General features: G+C 52.6%; 1 protein-coding gene across 2 annotated transcripts in view; it reads left to right on the forward strand.

The window, feature by feature from the left end:
* Positions 1–360: 360 nt before the first annotated feature.
* KIN (Kin17 DNA and RNA binding protein) overlaps positions 361–20770 on the forward strand; it is a 236145-nt gene continuing 215735 nt past the window's right edge. Inside the window, exon 1 of one of the 2 annotated variants that reach the window (XM_078677075.1) lies at positions 361–598. In XM_078677075.1, coding sequence (XP_078533201.1) covers positions 485–598 — 114 coding nt within the window. In that variant the 5' untranslated portion in view covers positions 361–484. The remainder of the gene's footprint in view (positions 599–20770) is intronic. The other variant, XM_078677070.1, reaches the window with a different exon arrangement.

Here is a 20770-nt window from a genome sequence, read left to right on the forward strand (position 1 = left end):
ATGTGATAAAGCCATGACAATCAACATTGATTTACATTGAAAACAAATCATAAATATGGATATTTCCTCTAAAAGAGCAAAGGCTTTCGGTAACGTCTTTTTTTGATTTTTTTTAACAAGCAATAGTACTTTATAATAAAAACTTTAATATTACTTGTATGGTCACACACCAGTTAAAAAAATCCTATAACGGAATACAATTGTAAAACAATATAATTTTACAGCATTTTAATTCTTTTTAACGACAAAGTTTGTTAATGAGTCTTACAGTCAATGTAAAATTCTTCCATTCAAAGATGGCCGCTCTACTCAATGTCTAACACGAAGGCTTCAATTATGTAGTCCTTTCTCTATGTTAATAGTTTAAACTGTGACTGTGAGCGTTCGGAAGTATGTCTGGCTTCCTGTTTTGCGAGTATTGTTGTGCTCTATTGGTGTCAAGATCTCTTACTCCGCTTGACCTGTTCTTATCCCGATTTGCACCATGGGGAAGGCTGATTTTCTCAGCCCCAAGGCCATAGCCAACCGTATCAAGTCTAAAGGGCTCCAGAAGTTGCGCTGGTACTGCCAGATGTGCCAGAAGCAGTGCAGAGACGAGGTGAGTGGCTGGAATGATGCTGGCAAGCGGGGAGGAGTGGGCACCTGTTGTTTTAGACCTACGTTAGAGCTCTGTAAATTCCTATGTGAAACGTGGTATACAATAAAATGGTGTGGGTGTCGAATACTCTTCGTTATATAGTGAACTGTCTGGCTTCCCGGGTCCATCCGGGAATATCACGTACAGTCCAGGGTTTTTCTGTGCATTATGAGACTTGTAGTCGCGAAGTTTATAACCTGAACAAACGCTCTTCGGGTCCTCCAAAACGAGGGGGGGGGGGGCGGACTTTGAAGTGAGACTGCTACTACCATTCCAACTTTAGCTGGGAACTGAATGGATAGTTTACCGGCTTCCATAACCTTGGTGTAAACAAGAAGTGTTTCAGCAAAACCTAAACTGGATACACATGTAACAGCATGTCGAATAATTTAAATGCTAGAGAGAAAGATAATACGGTTTTGATTTAGCATTTGTTTTCGAAGCCTTACACAGCCATGTTCTTGGTTTCTATTTGGACGCGATGTTGTCCGTCTCATTTATATGTAACTTGTTGTCTGTTGTTATGATGGCCAAGGTCAAGTCTGTACTCTCTTCGTTAAGAGTTTTTGGTCAATTTGGTGGGACCAAGCTGAGCCTTCCGCTTGTTCCAGTGTTGGTTTATGAGAGTTTGTTCCTATTCTAACTTGGTTCTGTGTCTTTATGGGTCACCTGTACTGATCCGGTTCCTATGCAACCCTTTTTCCCCTACTAAGTCATCTGTGACTCGCCCCAGCCTCTCCTCCAAGCTAGCTCTTCTCTCTCTGGCTTTAGTTTTGGTGTTGTCTTTGGAGGTTCGGTAACGCTACTTGTTCTTGTGGTTGACATACTAGAGGGACACAACAATTTTCAGTGTAAACCCAAGTATGTGCATTCTGTTTGGCAAAATCAGAAAACACTCCATGCATAATTTATCTCCCCAGTAAACGATACGTACATGCAGACTTTCTACGAGCTATTATCAAAATTCTTATTTAGGCTCCTGATGCAGCAATGCAAAAATGCTACATAAAGACAACTATGGCTCAATGGAATGCCCAGTGTAAGCATAACCATACATTGCCGGCTCTATAAACGAATTCATATTGCTATTTTAAATGTTGGGCGTGCATTTTGTATTCTTTTTGTCTCTCGACACACTTTGGATCGCCAGTGTAATGGGGCATTCGGCAGTAACAAAGCAAACATTTTTGCAGTGTTGTGGAGATGCTTTTATCAGTTGCCTGTCTCGAAGTTTGATGGATAGGACTGATGGTTTAAGGCAAGATTGGCAAAGAGAGGTGTAGACACGCTGTATTGTAATTTTTTTTATTTTTTTTTAACATATTTTTATTATAATTTTTTCACAACAATTTTACCCCTCCAAATTATTAGTCATCAGCTTTACAACACCGAGCATATATATTGTATATCCCAAAATAAATAAATAAGTATAATACAGATCTTGCAACAATCCTCAACAGAAATTTATGAGGAAAAAAAAGGAGAGATTACAGAACTAATACAAGGGAAGTAAAAAAATAAATAGTATACAGAACAGAGGAGAGGGAAGACCGAAAAGCAAATACAAGTATAAGCCTATTACCCGACTCCCGCCCTGTTTTGTTTAGTCTTCCACTTCATAATAGGTTGCCATATCTCCTCTCCCAGTTCTTTTGTTCTCCTGCCCTTCCTCTCATAGATAGCTATGAGGCTAGCAATCCTGCTAACCAAGTTTGAAATGTTGGTGGTGTCTTATCTAACCATGCCCTTGCTATAGTAATTCGATAGACAGCTGTCACCATAAACAAAAACCCTGTGTGGCCATTTTCATACTCACTCTTCACCCCAACAATATCAGTTCATTATTAAATATAATCTTAATGTTTAGTGATTTCTCCAGAAAATCTTCTATGGCTCTTTTCAGGGTGTACAATTGGGGGCATTGTGCATACATATGTACTATATCGGCTTCTATTGCATTACATCTAGGACAGGTTATACCTTCCGTCCCACCCCACTGTGCTATTTTTGCTGTCGTGTGGTAGAGACTGTATAATGTTTTGTAATGCTGTGACTGCAGTGTTGCCGAGCATAAAGCTGATCTTCCTAGATCTAAAGACTTCTGAAATCCTTCCGGGGAGGTCTCCACCTTTTCTATCCATTTTTTTGAGAATTTCTCTCTATCATCTATTTTATATGCATACAATTCTGCATGTAGCTGCCGTATCTTACACTGTTTACTCTGTTCTATATAGTCCAATTGTTGGACAGGCCACATGAAGGGCTCGCTCCCTCCCCGCAGGACAGGGCCCGGGCCACCGTCAGCACCATTGCCCGGCCCAGCCGCCATCTTGGACACGGCACCACGCGGCCGCGCGGCCTCAGCCCGACCCCAACCCTGGGCCTGGCCAGGCCCCGACATCCCGGCACCACCCTCCACCCAGGAGGTGAACGGACCACTTGGCAGGTCAATGGGAGTAAGAAGTGTCGAAGGCTCTCCCCCGCCAGGTGCCGAGCACCCCCAGCCTCCTCGGGCGCTGGCTCCACCCCCCTGCTGGGTGTCTGGACTCCCTCATCCCAGACCTCCCGACCTCCAAGAGCGAGGGTCCGGACATCAAAGGGCGCCAGACCTATAACTGAGGCCGCCCCAGGACAGGAAGGGAGTTGTATCCTGGAGTCGAGAGACACCGAGAAGAACTCATCCTTGACGGACTGCTGGCGCTGCCACAGCCCTGCCTTGTGAACTACTGTCCTGCCTGCTGGCGCTGCCGCGGCCCTCTGCAACCTTCATCCTCGTGGGACCTGCTGGCGCTGCCGCGGCCCTCTGCAACCTTCATCCTCGTTGGGACCTGCTGGCGCTGCCGCGGCCCGTAGTAACCTCCATCCTCGTGGGACCTGCTGGCGCTGCCGCGGCCCGTTGCAACCTGCATTCTCGTGGGACCTGCTGGCGCTGCCGCGGCCCGTTGTAACCTTCATCCTCATTGGGACCTGCTGGCGCTGCCGCGGCCCGTTGCCACCTACGACCTCTTCGGGACCTGCCGGCGCTGCCGCGGTCTGAACCATCCAAACACCGAGCTCGAGGATTGTGAGCTATCACCGTTACACCTCCGTACCCGTGGGTACCAAGACTGTCCCGCTACCCCCTTCCCTTACTAGAGACTAGAATTGAGAGGATAATCGTGTCCTGATCGCCTTGTATCGTACCACTCTACTACCAGAAGTGCCTATAAAAGGTGTTACCCTGATCTTTGTGTGGTGTCCATCTGTGGGGGGGAAGTTACCTGTCTGTGCGATCACTGTGCTCGGCCGACCCTCCAGGTCCCCGTCTAACATTGGTGGCTAGCGGCGCGATCCGAACCAACGCGTACCGTACAGACAGTAACTCACCCTACGACTAAAACCACAATGACGACCAAAGAGAGCGGATCGGCGGAGAAGTTCCAGATGGAAAAGCTGGAGGAATACAACCACCGAGAGCTCAAACAATTTTGCATGGACTTAGGCATTGCTACCACCGGGCTAAGCACAAAAGAAGACTTCAAAAACGCCCTAGAGGCCTGGACAGAGACAAATACCGCAACCCCCCGGGACCCCGCAGCCCCGGAAGTCAACACCACCCGGACGGAGGAACGGAGAACAGGCCCGTCCCGTGAAGAGATCCAAGAGCGGGAAAAAAATAGATTACACGAGTTAGACTTGGCACGACTCAGATTAGACGGAGAATTGAAACTGGCGGAACAAAAAATAAACTTAGAACACTTACGGCTCAGAGAAGAGCGAGAGGAAAAACAGAGACAGAGAGACCTCGAAGAAAAAAGACTGGCATACTAGCACGAGTGCAAACTAGCGGAGATAGAAATACTCAAACTGAACAAAAACCTAGGGGTGCCCGAGCAACCGCACTCCCCGGGTCCTACCGAGCAGAAGGTCCACATCCCCAAGGATGTGGTCCGGGAATATCACCGGAACGACGACATACAGCAGTGGTTCAAGGCCTATGAGATTGCCATGACCGCCCACCGGGTCGCTCGAAGTGACTGGGGAGCCGGTCTATGGGGGAGATTCGTCAACGAGGGTCGTGATGCCCTGCTGCAGCTTCCGGACCATCAAATGACGTCCTATGACCACATGAAGGCCGCCCTCCTCAGTCGATATGGACTTACACCCGAAATGTACCGCCAGAGGTTCCGCAACTGCACCCGGATCCCAGGTACGACGTGGTTGGAATACGTGAACTATTTCAGCCGAGCCTTCGAGGGGTGGATCAAGGGTAACAACGTAACCACTTACGAACAACTCTTCAATCTCATTGTGTGGGAGCACCTCTCCAACAACTGCTTCGTCGAGCTCAGGCAGCACCTCCTCGACAGTAAATTGACTGAACCCCGGCAGCTCGCCACCGAGGCTGACCGGTGGGAGAGCACCCGAGTGGCCCGGAGTGGGCCGAATGAGCAGAACAGAACCAACCAAGGTCATCATCGTCCCCGAGGAGGAGGAGGAGGAGGCCCGGGCCGGGGCAGAGACGCCGTCCCGGCCGCACCCACTAACGCCACCCCGGCCCCAGCAGGCCGGGGAAACCCCCCGATGCGCCCGGGGTTCCGAGCTAACGTGACGTGTCATCGATGCCAGCGAGTCGGCCACTATGCCAGTGACCCGACCTGCCCGAAGAACCAGGTCCCCGGGCCCCGCCAGATGGCGGCCGCCGCCCTGGGAGAAGAACAAGTCTCCGAAGACACGGAGACCTATGAGTCGGAGCAGTTCGAGTGGGAACCCGCCGCCATGACCCTGGCATGCCTAGGAGGAAGAGACATGGTCCCGCGGACTCCCCTGCCCGCCAACACTCGGAAGTACAGCCAATGGGTGAGCATCAATGGGCGCAAGGCCGAGGCCCTGCGTGACACCGGGGCCAGTGTGACGGCCGTCCGCTGTCACCTGGTGACCCCAGAACAAATCCTACCAAACGTACTTTGCCCCGTCCGATCGGCAGATAACTCGGAGGGCCTGTGTCGGATGGCCTGCGTCCCCTTCGAATGGGGAGGAGTGTCCGGCATGCTGAAAGTAACTGTCCGTGACGATGCCCCCGTAGACTGCCTCCTGGGGAACGATCTCGAGAGCTCCCCGTGGGCCGCTGTGGAAAGAAGAGAGCATCTGGGGATGTTGGGTCTCCCGGACTGGGCGTGCGTAACCACCCGGTCCATGGCCACCCGCCCCATCCCTAGACCAGAAGAACCAGAATGGGCAGCACCTCCGCCCTCGATCACTCCAGAAGAAGACTTCCTCCAGACCAACCACCCGGACCCCGCCCCAGAGGGGTCCCCACAGCCCCCCGAGCTTCCCGACCTGGCTCAGTGGCGTCAAGAAGGGGGGCCCACCCAGGAACAATTCCGGCAGGAGCAAAAGACCTGCCCCTCCCTCGAGGGATTGCGACAGCAAGCGCTCACCCAGAGCCAAGGAGACACCACCGGGGCCCACTGGGTTTATTGGGACAATGATCTCTTGTACAGCGAACAGAAAATCGCAGAACTGGGGGCCGGGCGAGTGCTGGTGGTGCCCCTCCACTTCAGAGACTTCCTGTTGAACCTAGCCCATGATGTCCCCCTGGCCGGGCACCTGGGCCAAGACAAGACCTACCACCGCCTGGTGACTCACTTTTTTTGGCCCAAAATGAGAAATGACGTCTCCAACCATTGCCGGTCCTGCCCGACCTGCCAGGCCAGCGGGAAGAGCGGCCGCAAACTCAAGGCACCCCTACAACCATTCCCCGTGGTGACCACCCCGTTCGAAAGGGTGGGAATAGACATTGTGGGGCCCCTGGACCCCCGAACAGCACAGGGGCATCGCTTCATCCTGGTCCTGGTGGACCACGCTACCCGATATCCTGAGGCGGTCCCCCTTCGTACGATAACAGCCCCAGTAGTGGGTCGAGCTTTGATGGGGATCTTCTCTCGAGTGGGCTTCCCCCGGGAAGTCGTCAGCGACAGGGGTACGAACTTTATTTCAAAGTATATGAAATCCCTCTGGCAGCAGTGCGGAGTCACTTACCGCTTCACCACCCCCTATTACCCCCAGGGGAACTGACTAGTCGAGCGGTTCAACCGCACCCTCAAGGGGATGATCATGGGGCTGGAAGAACCCCTACGCCGCCAGTGGGACGTGCTACTACCGTGCCTCCTCTTCGCCTACCGAGAAGTCCCCCAGAAGTCCCTCGGCTTCAGCCCCTTCGAACTCCTGTACGGACACCCCGTTCGCGGGCCTCTCAGCCTAGTGAAGGAGGAATGGGAGATGGCCCCCCTAAAGACCCCTCCGGACGTCTACAAATACCTCCTGACCCTCCGCAATCAGACCCGGAAATTCAGGGAGTTCGCTAAAGCCAATCTGGAGGCCAGTCAAGAGGACATGAAGAAGTGGTACGACCAACATGCCTCCTCCATCGAGTTTGAACCGGGTCAGCAGGTATGGGTGATGTCCCCCATCGAACCGTGTGCCTTGCAAGACAAATGGACGGGGCCCTTCAAGGTGATCGAGCGCAGGAGTCCCGTCACCTATCTCATCGACCTGGAGTCCCCCCGGAACCCCCTCCGGGTCCTCCACGCCAACAGGCTCAAACCCCACTTCATGCGCTCAGAACTCAGCCTGCTGATGGCGACCGACAGTGGCACAGAAGGAGACTCCGAGCCCCTCCCTGACCTACTGAGGACTCGGGAAAGAGATGGCTCGGTGGACGGGGTCCGACTCTCCTAGGCCCTGACCCCAGAGCAGCGTCAAGATTGCCGGGCCCTCCTGCTGCCGTTCGCAAACCTGTTCTCCCTCGCACCCGGAGTCACCTCCTGGTGCCTGCACGACGTGGACACAGGGGACAGTCCTCCTGTCCGACACCGGGCGTACCGAGTACCGGATCGGGTACGTACATGCATCCAAGAAGAAGTCTCCAAGATGCTCGCCCTCGGGGTCATCGAGCCTTCGGACAGTCCCTGGGCCAGCCCGGTCGTCCTGGTCCCCAAGGCCGCGGCACCGGGCACCACGCCGGAGCTCCGATTCTGCATCGACTATCGGGGGCTGAACGCGGTCACCCGAACCGACGCTCACCCTATCCCCCGAGCAGATGAACTAGTCGACCGCATGGGGGCAGCCCGCTACCTAAGCATCTTTGACCTGACAGCGGGCTACTGGCAGATCGGCCTCACCCCCAGGCCCCAAGAACGTTCCGCTTTCTCCACCCCGGACGGGGACTACCATTTCAGAGTGATGCCCTTCGGCATGAAGAACGCTCCAGCCACCTTTCAAAGACTGGTGAACCAGGTATTGGCGGGCCTCGAAGAATTCAGCGCCGCCTACCTGGACGACATCGCGGTATACAGCCGCCACTGGGCCGACCACCTCCACCACCTCAGAGCGGTCCTGCAGGCCCTCCAACAGGCCGGCCTCACCATAAAGGCCAGCAAGTGCCAAATCGGCCAGGGGTCCGTGACCTACCTCGGACACCAAGTGGGGAGCGGTCTGGTGGCCCCCCTCCAACTCAAGGTAGCTGCCATCCAGTCCTGGCAACCCCCCGAAACACAAACAGAGGTCCGAGCCTTCCTGGGGCTCACCGGATACTACCGGCGGTTTGTGAGGGACTATGGCAGCATTGTGGGGCCCCTCACGGAACTCACGTCTAAGAACAACCCAAAACGAGTCAACTGGACTCCCGACTGTTACGCGGCCTTCGAGACGCTGAAGGCCGCCATGTGCACCGCTCCGGTGCTCCAGGCCCCCGACTACAGCCGCGAGTTCATTGTGCAGACCGATGCCTCCGACCATGGTATTGGGGCCGTCCTCTCCCAACTGAACCCCGAAGGAGTGGACCAACCCGTGGCCTTCATCAGCAGACGCCTACTGCCCCGAGAACAGCGCTGGAGCACCATTGAGCGAGAGGCCTTCGCAGTGGTATGGGCCCTCAAGAAGCTCCGGCCGTACCTCTTCGGAACCCATTTCCGGGTACAGACAGATCATCGGCCCCTGCAATGGCTCATGCAGATGCGGGGGGAGAACCCCAAACTATTGCGATGGTCCATCTCCCTGCAGGGGATGGACTTCACTGTGGAGCATCGTCCTGGCCAAGACCACGCCAACGCGGATGGCCTGTCCCGCTTTTTCCGCCTCGACGAGGAAAGTCCCCAAGAAGATGGGTGACTCTCCCCGCCTTCAGCTGGGGGGGACGCATGTTGGACAGGCCACATGAAGGGCTCGCTCCCTCCCCGCAGGACAGGGCCCGGGCCACCGTCAGCACCATTGCCCGGCCCAGCCGCCATCTTGGACACGGCACCACGCGGCCGCGCGGCCTCAGCCCGACCCCAACCCTGGGCCTGGCCAGGCCCCGACATCCCGGCACCACCCTCCACCCAGGAGGTGAACGGACCACTTGGCAGGTCAATGGGAGTAAGAAGTGTCGATGGCTCTCCCCCGCCAGGTGCCGAGCACCCCCAGCCTCCTCGGGCGCTGGCTCCACCCCCCTGCTAGGTGTCTGGACTCCCTCATCCCAGACCTCCCGACCTCCAAGAGCGAGGGTCCGGACATCAAAGGGCGCCAGACCTATAACTGAGGCCGCCCCAGGACAGGAAGGGAGTTGTATCCTGGAGTCGAGAGACACCGAGAAGAACTCATCCTTGACGGACTGCTGGCGCTGCCACAGCCCTGCCTTGTGAACTACTGTCCTGCCTGCTGGCGCTGCCGCGGCCCTCTATAACCTTCATCCTCGTGGGACCTGCTGGCGCTGCCGCGGCCCTCTGCAACCTTCATCCTCGTTGGGACCTGCTGGCGCTGCCGCGGCCCGTAGTAACCTCCATCCTCGTGGGACCTGCTGGCGCTGCCGCGGCCCGTTGCAACCTGCATTCTCGTGGGACCTGCTGGCGCTGCCGCGGCCCGTTGTAACCTTCATCCTCGTTGGGACCTGCTGGCGCTGCCGTGGCCCGTTGCCACCTACGACCTCTTCGGGACCTGCCGGCGCTGCCGCGGTCTGAACCATCCAAACACCGAGCTCGAGGATTGTGAGCTATCACCGTTACACCTCCGTACCCGTGGGTACCAAGACTGTCCCGCTACCCCCTTCCCTTACTAGAGACTAGAATTGAGAGGATCATCGTGTCCTGATCGCCTTGTATCGTACCACTCTACTACCAGAAGTGCCTATAAAAGGTGTTACCCTGATCTTTGTGTGGTGTCCATCTGTGGGGGGGAAGTTACCTGTCTGTGCGATCACTGTGCTCGGCCGACCCTCCAGGTCCCCGTCTAACACCAATAATCTGCAGTGTTTAAATCCTAGCAGTCCACCCCTTTTATCCCTCAGATAACTCCTCACCTGTAGATATTTGAACAAGCATTGGCATTGCCAATAGGTCTCGCTTGGGGACCTTATAAGTATTTAGTTTTGCAGCACAATATCCGATTATGCAACAAGGATATTGTGCTGCAAAACTAAATACTTATAAGGTCCCACAAGCGAGACCTATTGGCAATGCCAATGCTTGTTATCCCCTGCGCGCGCCGCCAGCCCGGCGAAGAAACTTGTGTTTGGAAACGCTCCATCAAAGCGGGTCTCCGAGGATCAGGTGGGTAACAGAAGCAGCAGCAGGCAGGGGCGCGCTGCCAGCCAGCGCAGGCCTTGGCAGATGGGATGACATTACTGTCTTAAGTGTTGAATAGGCTGCTTCTTAATTACAGGGAACATGGCGTTCATACCCTTACAGGCTAAGCTCCCCCGCGCTCTGGTCTACCTTGTTGTCAAAGCCTGCCTGGTGACTCTGCATCTGCACTCTGCATCTGCACTCTGAATCTGCACTCTGCACTCTGCACTCTGAATCTGCACTCTGCACTCTGAATCTGCACTCTGCACTCTGAATCTGCACTCTGCACTCTGAATCTGCACTCTGCACTCTGAATCTGCACTCTGAATCTGCACTCTGAATCTGCACTCTGAATCTGCACTCTGAATCTGCACTCTGAATCTGCACTCTGAATCTGCACTCTGAATCTGCACTCTGAATCTGCACTCTGAATCTGCACTCTGAATCTGCACTCTGAATCTGCACTCTGAATCTGCACTCTGAATCTGCACTCTGAATCTGCACTCTGAATCTGCACTCTGCACTCTGCACTCTGCACTCTGCACTCTGAATCTGCACTCTGAATCTGCACTCTGAATCTGCACTCTGAATCTGCACTCTGAATCTGCACTCTGAATCTGCACTCTGAATCTGCACTCTGAATCTGCACTCTGAATCTGCACTCTGAATCTGCACTCTGAATCTGCACTCTGAATCTGCACTCTGAATCTGCACTCTGAATCTGCACTCTGAATCTGCACTCTGAATCTGCACTCTGAATCTGCACTCTGAATCTGCACTCTGAATCTGCACTCTGAATCTGCACTCTGAATCTGCACTCTGAATCTGCACTCTGAATCTGCACTCTGAATCTGCACTCTGAATCTGCACTCTGAATCTGCACTCTGAATCTGCACTCTGAATCTGCACTCTGAATCTGCACTCTGAATCTGCACTCTGAATCTGCACTCTGAATCTGCACTCTGAATCTGCACTCTGAATCTGCACTCTGAATCTGCACTCTGAATCTGCACTCTGAATCTGCACTCTGAATCTGCACTCTGAATCTGCACTCTGCACTCTGAATCTGCACTCTGCACTCTGAATCTGCACTCTGCACTCTGAATCTGCACTCTGCACTCTGAATCTGCACTCTGCACTCTGAATCTGCACTCTGCACTCTGAATCTGCACTCTGCACTCTGAATCTGCACTCTGCACTCTGAATCTGCACTCTGAATCTGCACTCTGAATCTGCACTCTGCACTCTGAATCTGCACTCTGAATCTGCACTCTGCACTCTGAATCTGCACTCTGAATCTGCACTCTGCACTCTGAATCTGCACTCTGAATCTGCACTCTGCACTCTGAATCTGCACTCTGAATCTGCACTCTGAATCTGCACTCTGAATCTGCACTCTGAATCTGCACTCTGAATCTGCACTCTGAATCTGCACTCTGAATCTGCACTCTGAATCTGCACTCTGAATCTGCACTCTGAATCTGCACTCTGCACCTGCACTCTGCACCTGCACCTGCACTCTGCACCTGCACTCTGCACCTGCACTCTGCACCTGCACTCTGAATCTGCACTCTGAATCTGCACTCTGAATCTGCACTCTGAATCTGCACTCTGAATCTGCACTCTGAATCTGCACTCTGCACCTGCACTCTGCACCTGCACTCTGCACCTGCACTCTGCACCTGCACTCTGCACCTGCACTCTGAATCTGCACTCTGAATCTGCACTCTGAATCTGCACTCTGAATCTGCACTCTGAATCTGCACTCTGAATCTGCACTCTGAATCTGCACTCTGAATCTGCACTCTGAATCTGCACTCTGCACTCTGAATCTGCACTCTGCACTCTGAATCTGCACTCTGCACTCTGAATCTGCACTCTGCACTCTGAATCTGCACTCTGAATCTGCACTCTGAATCTGCACTCTGAATCTGCACTCTGAATCTGCACTCTGAATCTGCACTCTGAATCTGCACTCTGAATCTGCACTCTGAATCTGCACTCTGAATCTGCACTGTGCACTGTGCACTCTGAATCTGCACTCTGAATCTGCACTCTGAATCTGCACTCTGAATCTGCACTCTGAATCTGCACTCTGAATCTGCACTCTGAATCTGCACTCTGAATCTGCACTCTGAATCTGCACTCTGAATCTGCACTCTGAATCTGCACAGTGCACTGTGCACTCTGAATCTGCACTCTGCACTCTGAATCTGCACTCTGCACTCTGAATCTGCACTCTGCACTCTGAATCTGCACTCTGAATCTGCACTCTGAATCTGCACTCTGAATCTGCACTCTGAATCTGCACTCTGAATCTGCACAGTGCACTGTGCACTCTGAATCTGCACTCTGCACTGTGCACTCTGAATCTGCACTCTGCACTCTGAATCTGCACTCTGCAATCTGCACTCTGAATCTGCAATCTGCACTCTGCACTCTGAATCTGCACTCTGAATCTGCAATCTGCAATCTGCACTCTGCACTCTGAATCTGCACTCTGAATCTGCACTCTGAATCTGCACTCTGAATCTGCACTCTGAATCTGCACTCTGAATCTGCACTCTGAATCTGCACTCTGAATCTGCACTCTGAATCTGCACTCTGAATCTGCACTCTGAATCTGCACTCTGAATCTGCACTCTGAATCTGCACAGTGCACTGTGCACTCTGAATCTGCACTCTGAATCTGCACTCTGAATCTGCACAGTGCACTGTGCACTCTGAATCTGCACTCTGAATCTGCACTCTGAATCTGCACTCTGAATCTGCACTCTGAATCTGCACTCTGAATCTGCACTCTGAATCTGCACTCTGAATCTGCACTCTGAATCTGCACTCTGAATCTGCACTCTGCACTCTGAATCTGCACTCTGCACTCTGAATCTGCACTCTGAATCTGCACTCTGAATCTGCACTCTGAATCTGCACTCTGAATCTGCACTCTGAATCTGCACTCTGAATCTGCACTCTGAATCTGCACTCTGAATCTGCACTCTGAATCTGCACTCTGAATCTGCACTCTGAATCTGCACTCTGAATCTGCACTCTGAATCTGCACTCTGCACTCTGAATCTGCACTCTGAATCTGCACAGTGCACTGTGGACTCTGCACTCTGCACTCTGCACTCTGCACTCTGCACTCTGCACTCTGAATCTGCACTCTGCACTCTGAATCTGCACTGTGCACTGTGCACTCTGCATCTGCACTCTGCATCTGCACTCTGCATCTGCACTCTGCATCTGCACTCTGCACTCTGCATCTGCACTCTGCTCTCTGAATCTGCACTCTGCTCTCTGAATCTGCACTCTGCTCTCTGAATCTGCACTCTGCTCTCTGAATCTGCACTCTGCTCTCTGAATCTGCACTCTGCTCTCTGAATCTGCACTCTGCTCTCTGAATCTGCACTCTGCTCTCTGAATCTGCACTCTGCTCTCTGAATCTGCACTCTGCTCTCTGAATCTGCTCTCTGAATCTGCTCTCTGAATCTGCTCTCTGAATCTGCACTCTGAATCTGCACTCTGAATCTGCACTCTGAATCTGCACTCTGAATCTGCACTCTGAATCTGCACTCTGAATCTGCACTCTGCACTCTGAATCTGCACTCTGCACTCTGAATCTGCACTCTGCACTCTGCACTCTGAATCTGCACTCTGCACTCTGCACTCTGAATCTGCACTCTGCACTCTGAATCTGCACTCTGAATCTGCACTCTGAATCTGCACTCTGAATCTGCACTCTGAATCTGCACTCTGAATCTGCACTCTGAATCTGCACTCTGAATCTGCACTCTGAATCTGCACTCTGAATCTGCACTCTGAATCTGCACTCTGCACTCTGAATCTGCACTCTGCACTCTGAATCTGCACTCTGCACTCTGAATCTGCACTCTGCATCTGCACTCTGAATCTGCACTCTGCACTCTGCACTCTGAATCTGCACTGTGCACTCTGCACTCTGAATCTGCACTCTGCACTCTGCACTCTGCACTCTGAATCTGCACTCTGAATCTGCACTCTGAATCTGCACTCTGAATCTGCACTCTGAATCTGCACTCTGAATCTGCACTCTGAATCTGCACTCTGAATCTGCACTCTGAATCTGCACTCTGAATCTGCACTCTGAATCTGCACTCTGAATCTGCACTCTGCACTCTGCACTCTGCACTCTGCACTCTGCACTCTGCACTCTGCACTCTGCACTCTGCACTCTGCACTCTGCACTCTGCACTCTGCACTCTGCACTCTGCACTCTGCACTCTGCACTCTGCACTCTGAATCTGCACTCTGAATCTGCACTCTGAATCTGCACTCTGAATCTGCACTCTGAATCTGCACTCTGAATCTGCACTCTGAATCTGCACTCTGAATCTGCACTCTGAATCTGCACTCTGAATCTGCACTCTGCACTCTGCACTCTGCACTCTGCACTCTGAATCTGCACTCTGCACTCTGAATCTGCACTCTGCACTCTGAATCTGCACTCTGCACTCTGAATCTGCACTCTGCACTCTGAATCTGCACTCTGAATCTGCACTCTGCACTCTGAATCTGCACTCTGCATCTGCACTCTGCACTCTGCATCTGCACTCTGCACTCTGCACTCTGCACTCTGCACTCTGCACTCTGCACTCTGCACTCTGCACTCTGCACTCTGAATCTGCACTCTGAATCTGCACTCTGAATCTGCACTCTGAATCTGCACTCTGAATCTGCACTCTGAATCTGCACTCTGAATCTGCACTCTGAATCTGCACTCTGAATCTGCACTCTGCACTCTGCACTCTGAATCTGCACTCTGCACTCTGAATCTGCACTCTGCACTCTGAATCTGCACTCTGCACTCTGAATCTGCACTCTGCACTCTGAATCTGCACTCTGAATCTGCACTCTGCACTCTGAATCTGCACTCTGCATCTGCACTCTGCACTCTGCATCTGCACTCTGCATCTGCACTCTGCATCTGCACTCTGAATCTGCACTCTGAATCTGCACTCTGAATCTGCACTCTGACTCTGCACTCTGACTCTGCACTCTGACTCTGCACTCTGACTCTGCACTCTGACTCTGCACTCTGACTCTGCACTCTGACTCTGCACTCTGACTCTGCACTCTGACTCTGCACTCTGACTCTGCACTCTGACTCTGCACTCTGACTCTGCACTCTGACTCTGCACTCTGACTCTGCACTCTGACTCTGCACTCTGACTCTGCACTCTGACTCTGCACTCTGACTCTGCACTCTGACTCTGCACTCTGACTCTGCACTCTGACTCTGCACTCTGACTCTGCACTCTGACTCTGCACTCTGACTCTGCACTCTGACTCTGCACTCTGACTCTGCACTCTGACTCTGCACTCTGACTCTGCACTCTGACTCTGCACTCTGACTCTGCACTCTGACTCTGCACTCTGACTCTGCACTCTGACTCTGCACTCTGACTCTGCACTCTGACTCTGCACTCTGACTCTGCACTCTGACTCTGCACTCTGACTCTGCACTCTGACTCTGCACTCTGACTCTGCACTCTGACTCTGCACTCTGACTCTGCACTCTGACTCTGCACTCTGACTCTGCACTCTGACTCTGCACTCTGACTCTGCACTCTGACTCTGCACTCTGACTCTGCACTCTGACTCTGCACTCTGACTCTGCACTCTGACTCTGCACTCTGACTCTGCACTCTGACTCTGCACTCTGACTCTGCACTCTGACTCTGCACTCTGACTCTGCACTCTGACTCTGCACTCTGACTCTGCACTCTGACTCTGCACTCTGACTCTGCACTCTGACTCTGCACTCTGACTCTGCACTCTGACTCTGCACTCTGACTCTGCACTCTGCACTCTGCACTCTGCACTCTGCACTCTGCACTCTGCACTCTGCACTCTGCACTCTGCACTCTGCACTCTGCACTCTGCACTCTGCACTCTGCACTCTGCACTCTGCACTCTGCACTCTGCACTCTGCACTCTGCACTCTGCACTCTGCACTCTGCACTCTGCACTCTGCACTCTGCACTCTGCACTCTGCACTCTGAATCTGCACTCTGCACTCTGAATCTGCACTCTGCACTCTGAATCTGCACTCTGCACTCTGAATCTGCACTCTGCACTCTGAATCTGCACTCTGCACTCTGCACTCTGCACTCTGAATCTGCACTCTGCACTCTGCACTCTGAATCTGCACTCTGCACTCTGCACTCTGCACTCTGCACTCTGCACTCTGCACTCTGAATCTGCACTCTGCACTCTGAATCTGCACTCTGAATCTGCACTCTGCACTCTGAATCTGCACTCTGCACTCTGAATCTGCACTCTGCACTCTGAATCTGCACTCTGCACTCTGAATCTGCACTCTGCACTCTGCACTCTGAATCTGCACTCTGCACTCTGCACTCTGCACTCTGAATCTGCACTCTGCACTCTGCACTCTGAATCTGCACTCTGCACTCTGCACTCTGCACTCTGAATCTGCACTCTGCACTCTGCACTCTGAATCTGCACTCTGCACTCTGCACTCTGAATCTGCACTCTGCACTCTGCACTCTGAATCTGCACTCTGAATCTGCACTCTGCACTCTGCACTCTGCACTCTGCACTCTGCACTCTGCACTCTGCACTCTGCACTCTGCACTCTGCACTCTGCACTCTGAATCTGCACTCTGCACTCTGCATCTGCACTCTGCATCTGCACTCTGCACTCTGCACTCTGCACTCTGCACTCTGCACTCTGCACTCTGCACTCTGCACTCTGCACTCTGAATCTGCACTCTGCACTCTGCACTCTGCACTCTGCACTCTGCACTCTGCACTCTGCACTCTGCACTCTGCACTCTGCACTCTGCACTCTGCACTCTGCACTCTGCACTCTGCACTCTGCACTCTGCACTCTGAATCTGCACTCTGCACTCTGCATCTGCACTCTGCACTCTGCACTCTGCACTCTGCACTCTGCACTCTGCACTCTGCACTCTGCACTCTGCACTCTGCACTCTGCACTCTGAATCTGCACTCTGCACTCTGCACTCTGAATCTGCACTCTGAATCTGCACTCTGAATCTGCACTCTGAATCTGCACTCTGCACTCTGAATCTGCACTCTGCACTCTGAATCTGCACTCTGCATCTGCACTCTGCACTCTGAATCTGCACTCTGAATCTGCACTCTGAATCTGCACTCTGCACTCTGCACTCTGCACTCTGCACTCTGCACTCTGCACTCTGCACTCTGCACTCTGCACTCTGAATCTGCACTCTGCATCTGCACTCTGCACTCTGAATCTGCACTCTGAATCTGCACTCTGAATCTGCACTCTGAATCTGCACTCTGAATCTGCACTCTGCACTCTGCACTCTGAATCTGCACTCTGCACTCTGCACTCTGCACTCTGCACTCTGCACTCTGCACTCTGCACTCTGCACTCTGCACTGTGCACTGTGCACTGTGCACTGTGCACTCTGCATCTGCACTCTGCATCTGCACTCTGCACTCTGCACTCTGAATCTGCACTCTGAATCTGCACTCTGAATCTGCACTCTGAATCTGCACTCTGAATCTGCACTCTGAATCTGCACTCTGAATCTGCACTCTGAATCTGCACTCTGAATCTGCACTCTGAATCTGCACTCTGAATCTGCACTCTGAATCTGCACTCTGAATCTGCACTCTGAATCTGCACTCTGAATCTGCACTCTGCACTCTGCACTCTGAATCTGCACTGTGCACTCTGCACTGTGCACTCTGCACTCTGCACTCTGCACTCTGAATCTGCACTCTGCACTCTGAATCTGCACTCTGCACTCTGAATCTGCACTCTGCACTCTGAATCTGCACTCTGCACTCTGAATCTGCACTCTGCACTCTGAATCTGCACTCTGCACTCTGAATCTGCACTCTGCACTCTGAATCTGCACTCTGAATCTGCACTCTGAATCTGCACTCTGAATCTGCACTCTGAATCTGCACTCTGAATCTGCACTCTGCACTCTGCACTCTGAATCTGCACTCTGCACTCTGCACTCTGCACTCTGCACTCTGCACTCTGCACTCTGCACTCTGCACTCTGCACTCTGCACTCTGCACTCTGCACTCTGAATCTGCACTCTGCACTCTGAATCTGCACTCTGCACTCTGAATCTGCACTCTGCACTCTGAATCTGCACTGTGCACTGTGCACTGTGCACTCTGAATCTGCACTCTGCACTCTGAATCTGCACTCTGCACTCTGAATCTGCACTCTGCACTCTGAATCTGCACTCTGCACTCTGAATCTGCACTCTGCACTCTGAATCTGCACTCTGCACTCTGAATCTGCACTCTGCACTCTGAATCTGCACTCTGCACTCTGAATCTGCACTCTGCACTCTGAATCTGCACTCTGCACTCTGAATCTGCACTCTGCACTCTGAATCTGCACTCTGCACTCTGAATCTGCACTCTGAATCTGCACTCTGAATCTGCACTCTGAATCTGCACTCTGAATCTGCACTCTGAATCTGCACTCTGAATCTGCACTCTGAATCTGCACTCTGAATCTGCACTCTGAATCTGCACAGTGCACTGTGCACTCTGAATCTGCACTCTGCACTCTGAATCTGCACTCTGCAATCTGCACTCTGAATCTGCAATCTGCACTCTGCACTCTGAATCTGCACTCTGCAATCTGCACTCTGAATCTGCAATCTGCACTCTGCACTCTGCACTCTGCACTCTGCACTCTGCACTGTGCACTCTGAATCTGCACTCTGCAATCTGCACTCTGAATCTGCAATCTGCACTCTGCACTCTGCACTCTGAATCTGCACTCTGCAATCTGCACTCTGAATCTGCAATCTGCACTCTGCACTCTGCACTCTGCACTGTGCACTCTGAATCTGCACTGTGCACTCTGAATCTGCACTGTGCACTCTGAATCTGCACTGTGCACTCTGAATCTGCACTGTGCACTCTGAATCTGCACTGTGCACTCTGAATCTGCACTGTGCACTCTGAATCTGCACTGTGCACTCTGAATCTGCACTCTGCACTCTGAATCTGCACTGTGCACTCTGAATCTGCACTGTGCACTCTGAATCTGCACTGTGCACTCTGAATCTGCACTCTGCACTCTGAATCTGCACTCTGCACTCTGAATCTGCACTCTGCACTCTGAATCTGCACTCTGAATCTGCACTCTGAATCTGCACTCTGAATCTGCACTCTGAATCTGCACTCTGCACTGTGCACTCTGAATCTGCACTGTGCACTCTGAATCTGCACTGTGCACTCTGAATCTGCACTCTGCACTCTGAATCTGCACTGTGCACTGTGCACTCTGAATCTGCACTCTGCACTCTGAATCTGCACTCTGCACTCTGAATCTGCACTCTGCACTCTGAATCTGCACTCTGCACTCTGAATCTGCACTCTGCACTCTGAATCTGCACTCTGCACTCTGAATCTGCACTCTGAATCTGCACTCTGCACTCTGAATCTGCACTCTGAATCTACACTCTGCACTCTGAATCTGCACTCTGCACTCTGAATCTACACTCTGCACTGTGCACTCTGAATCTGCACTCTGCATCTGCACTCTGAATCTGCACTCTGAATCTGCACTCTGAATCTGCACTCTGAATCTGCACTCTGAATCTGCACTCTGCATCTGCACTCTGCACTCTGCATCTGCACTCTGCATCTGCACTCTGCATCTGCACTCTGCATCTGCACTCTGCATCTGCACTCTGAATCTGCACTCTGCACTCTGAATCTGCACTCTGCACTCTGAATCTGCACTCTGCACTCTGAATCTGCACTCTGAATCTGCACTCTGCTCTCTGAATCTGCACTCTGCATCTGCACTCTGAATCTGCACTCTGCACTCTGAATCTGCACTCTGCACTCTGAATCTGCACTCTGCACTCTGAATCTGCACTCTGCACTCTGAATCTGCACTCTGCATCTGCACTCTGAATCTGCACTCTGCACTCTGAATCTGCACTCTGCACTCTGAATCTGCACTCTGCACTCTGAATCTGCACTCTGAATCTGCACTCTGCTCTCTGAATCTGCACTCTGCTCTCTGAATCTGCACTCTGCTCTCTGAATCTGCACTCTGCTCTCTGAATCTGCACTCTGCTCTCTGAATCTGCACTCTGCTCTCTGAATCTGCACTCTGCTCTCTGAATCTGCACTCTGCTCTCTGAATCTGCACTCTGCTCTCTGAATCTGCACTCTGAATCTGCACTCTGAATCTGCACTCTGAATCTGCACTCTGAATCTGCACTCTGAATCTGCACTCTGAATCTGCACTCTGCACTCTGCACTCTGCACTCTGCACTCTGCACTCTGAATCTGCACTCTGCTCTCTGAATCTGCACTCTGCTCTCTGAATCTGCACTCTGCTCTCTGAATCTGCACTCTGCACTCTGAATCTGCACTCTGAATCTGCACTCTGCACTCTGCACTCTGCACTCTGCACTCTGCACTCTGCACTCTGCACTCTGCACTCTGCACTCTGCACTCTGCACTCTGCACTCTGCACTCTGCACTCTGAATCTAACAACGTGTT

This window comes from Lissotriton helveticus, chromosome 1_1 (genome assembly GCF_964261635.1).
Source record: "Lissotriton helveticus chromosome 1_1, aLisHel1.1, whole genome shotgun sequence".
Taxonomy (NCBI): Eukaryota; Metazoa; Chordata; class Amphibia; order Caudata; family Salamandridae; genus Lissotriton; species Lissotriton helveticus.